This window comes from Aplysia californica, unplaced genomic scaffold (genome assembly GCF_000002075.1).
Source record: "Aplysia californica isolate F4 #8 unplaced genomic scaffold, AplCal3.0 scaffold00718, whole genome shotgun sequence".
In the NCBI taxonomy this organism is placed as follows: domain Eukaryota; kingdom Metazoa; phylum Mollusca; class Gastropoda; order Aplysiida; family Aplysiidae; genus Aplysia; species Aplysia californica.
The window spans coordinates 51,535-54,233 of NW_004797988.1; the positions used below are offsets into that span (position 1 = coordinate 51,535).

General features: G+C 39.0%; 1 protein-coding gene across 1 annotated transcript in view; it reads right to left on the reverse strand.

The window, feature by feature from the left end:
- Positions 1-2,699, reverse strand: part of LOC101854983 — a 19,155-nt gene that overhangs the window by 11,792 nt on the left and 4,664 nt on the right. The window contains exons 5-6 of the mRNA XM_013088291.2: positions 2,362-2,444; positions 1,006-1,106 (exon numbers count right to left, since the gene is read on the reverse strand). Coding sequence (XP_012943745.1) covers positions 1,006-1,106; positions 2,362-2,444 — 184 coding nt within the window. The remainder of the gene's footprint in view (positions 1-1,005; positions 1,107-2,361; positions 2,445-2,699) is intronic.

The following is a 2,699-nucleotide window of genomic DNA, read 5'->3' on the forward strand; positions in this document are numbered from 1 at the left end:
TTTTTTTTTGGGGGGGGGTTTGCTTTTCGTTTGTTTTTTTATATTGTTTTTGTTCACTTTTTTGTTGTAGATCTTTATCAACTCAGCGAAAATGTTTTGATCCTTGACAAAATGTCCTTTCTACGAAAGAGAGAAATCATACCGGCTGCCTGTAACCGTAAGGCAAAGAGCGAAAGCATTACAAAAATCAAGTGTCAAAACTTGTAGATCTAGCTGTGTGTGCCTATTCTATATTTCAATTAAGTTTTAGTTACATTTGGTCGTGTCCCAACAGTGCCAGGGTTAAGGATCTCACGTGTGTCAGCAGTGATATCTGCAGTGGAGGAGTCAATGGTTCTAATAAAGCTCAAAATTTACTTAATATTTCACACATTTGAGAGGGGGGGGGTGGTTGGGGATGTGGCTTGGGGGGTTGGGGTGTGGTTGGGAGTGTGTTTCAACACTTTAAAAAAAGACGTTAAAGCACTGCTTGTCAGCTTTTTTTATAACCAGCTCTCATTTTTTTCTATCGTGCATTCCGCACTTTCCACCGGCATGCATTTCAAAAGAGGCATTAAATCAATGATACATGCGCCTGATCCCCGCCACCCACCAAAATAACAAAATGGGCCATTAGTGGGTGATTTAGACCAGGTTGGTAAGCCCTGAGTAAAAAAAAAATCTTAATAATAGTGTTTATGTTCCCTCTGTTGCTTCTGTCTGTATGCCTTACCTTTCCCAAGCACCAAATGACCATTATTATGTCGATGTTGTTCTCTTTACTCAAACAAACAAAATGTCATTTGTGCCGACCTTGATTGAGCTAAAAGAAATTAAAAGTCTCTTCAGGGAAAGACTTAAAAGATATTAATTGCTTCTGTCATGAAAGAGTTAAAGGACATTAAATATCTTTGCAGTGAAAGAGTTAAAAGACATTGAAGACATCAAATATCTCCACAGTAAAAGAGTTAAAAGACATAAAATATCTCCACAGTGAAAGAGTTTAAACAAGATAAAAGATGTTACCTGTCCTTATCTCCCTCGTAGACCCTGTACCTGGCAGCACGGCTGTACCGCACAGTTTCCTGCGTCTTTTTGTTGGGCACACGGTATGCCAGGTCATCCATCTGCTCAAACCAAAGGCAGAAAAGGGTTGAAGGGAGGCGGGTAGGAAAATGGACATGATCGGTGTACGCCATGCCCATTAAAAGACGTAATAATAATATTATGTAATGAATAGTATTTGTACAGAGTAAATTCCCGCTAAACAGCAAGTTCTGTGCGCTTTACACTCTATAATACTATTACCCCAGTAGACCTGGTAGCTTTCTGAGATAATTTTAACTTCCTGGGAAGCATACAGTAGACCGACCCATTATACAGGCGTGCAATCTATAATACTATTACCCCAGCAGATCTGATGGCACTCTGAGACAATCTTAACCTCCTGGGAAGCATACAGTGCAAGCAGCCATTTTTAGAGGCGCTAGAACATCAATAAACTGACAAGATCTTTCGCTGTCTATGGCCGGGTACTCATTCACAGTGACCAGTGTAAAATGAGGAAAATTCACGTAAAATGCCTTTCCCAAGGACACGACGTCGGGCCTGAGCCTCGATCCCCCGACAACGCAACCTCATGATTACGAGCCCGGTAGCCTTATCAGTGGACTATGGACTTCATATTAATAATAAGGTATATTGAATGAGAATAATGCTCATTAATATAATACATGTATTAGTATTAGATCTCAGGTGTCAAACTAAAAGCCCGCGGGCCGCATTTGGTCCTGCAAACAGTTATATGTGGACCATGAGAAAGCTTTAATATAGTCCATCTAGCCATCTCCCACTTCTTTTTCGTTCTTTTTTTCACCTTTAAAAGGCCCCAATTGCTCGGACTGCCCATATTTATGTATATCCAGGCCGGGCATTAAGTAATACACGTCAGTACCTGGCTGGGTGACCACTACCCAACAAAATCACCAAATTACATTGCTCACTCGTGGGCGATATCGCCCAGGCGGGCAAGCACTCCTGTCCTGTATATATGATTTTATACCTGAAAAACCTATTCATTCAATACAAAATCTAATTGATATCTGGTCCCAAACCCAGTAAAACGCTGAGGGTACTTAAATTGTTGGATGTTACTGTTTTGGTAATAATAATAATAATAATAAATAGCATTTGTATAGCGCATAACCGCGCTCGACAGCAAACTCTATGCGCTTTACGCTATATTAATGATAATAGTCAAAAAGTGCACGGCTCTGATGTTTTACCCTTTAGTATTGGGGTAAAGATTGGAGACAGACTGCATCTTATCTTATCTTATCTTATCTTATCTTATAATGAAATAAGAATCTGGAAAAAGTGTACCTGTCTGAGGTGTTTCAAGGGCATGTCTTCTTTCAAAGGTGAACATAGAATACGGTAGTTCCACTGAGCGTAAGTTGGTTCACCTAATGGGGATTACAGCGATACGATGACAAGAATAGAACATGTTATTCTGATGATAATAATCGCATAACGACAACAATAATAACAACAAAGCGACAAAAGCAGGCAGTAGTAGTAGTATTGATAATGATATTGACGATAATGATAATACATGTAATAATTATGATGATAGACGTGACAGGCCCTAATAATGGTAACAATAGCATTAATGATAGAAATAATGAAATAATAATAATAAATAGAATAATAATGGAGAT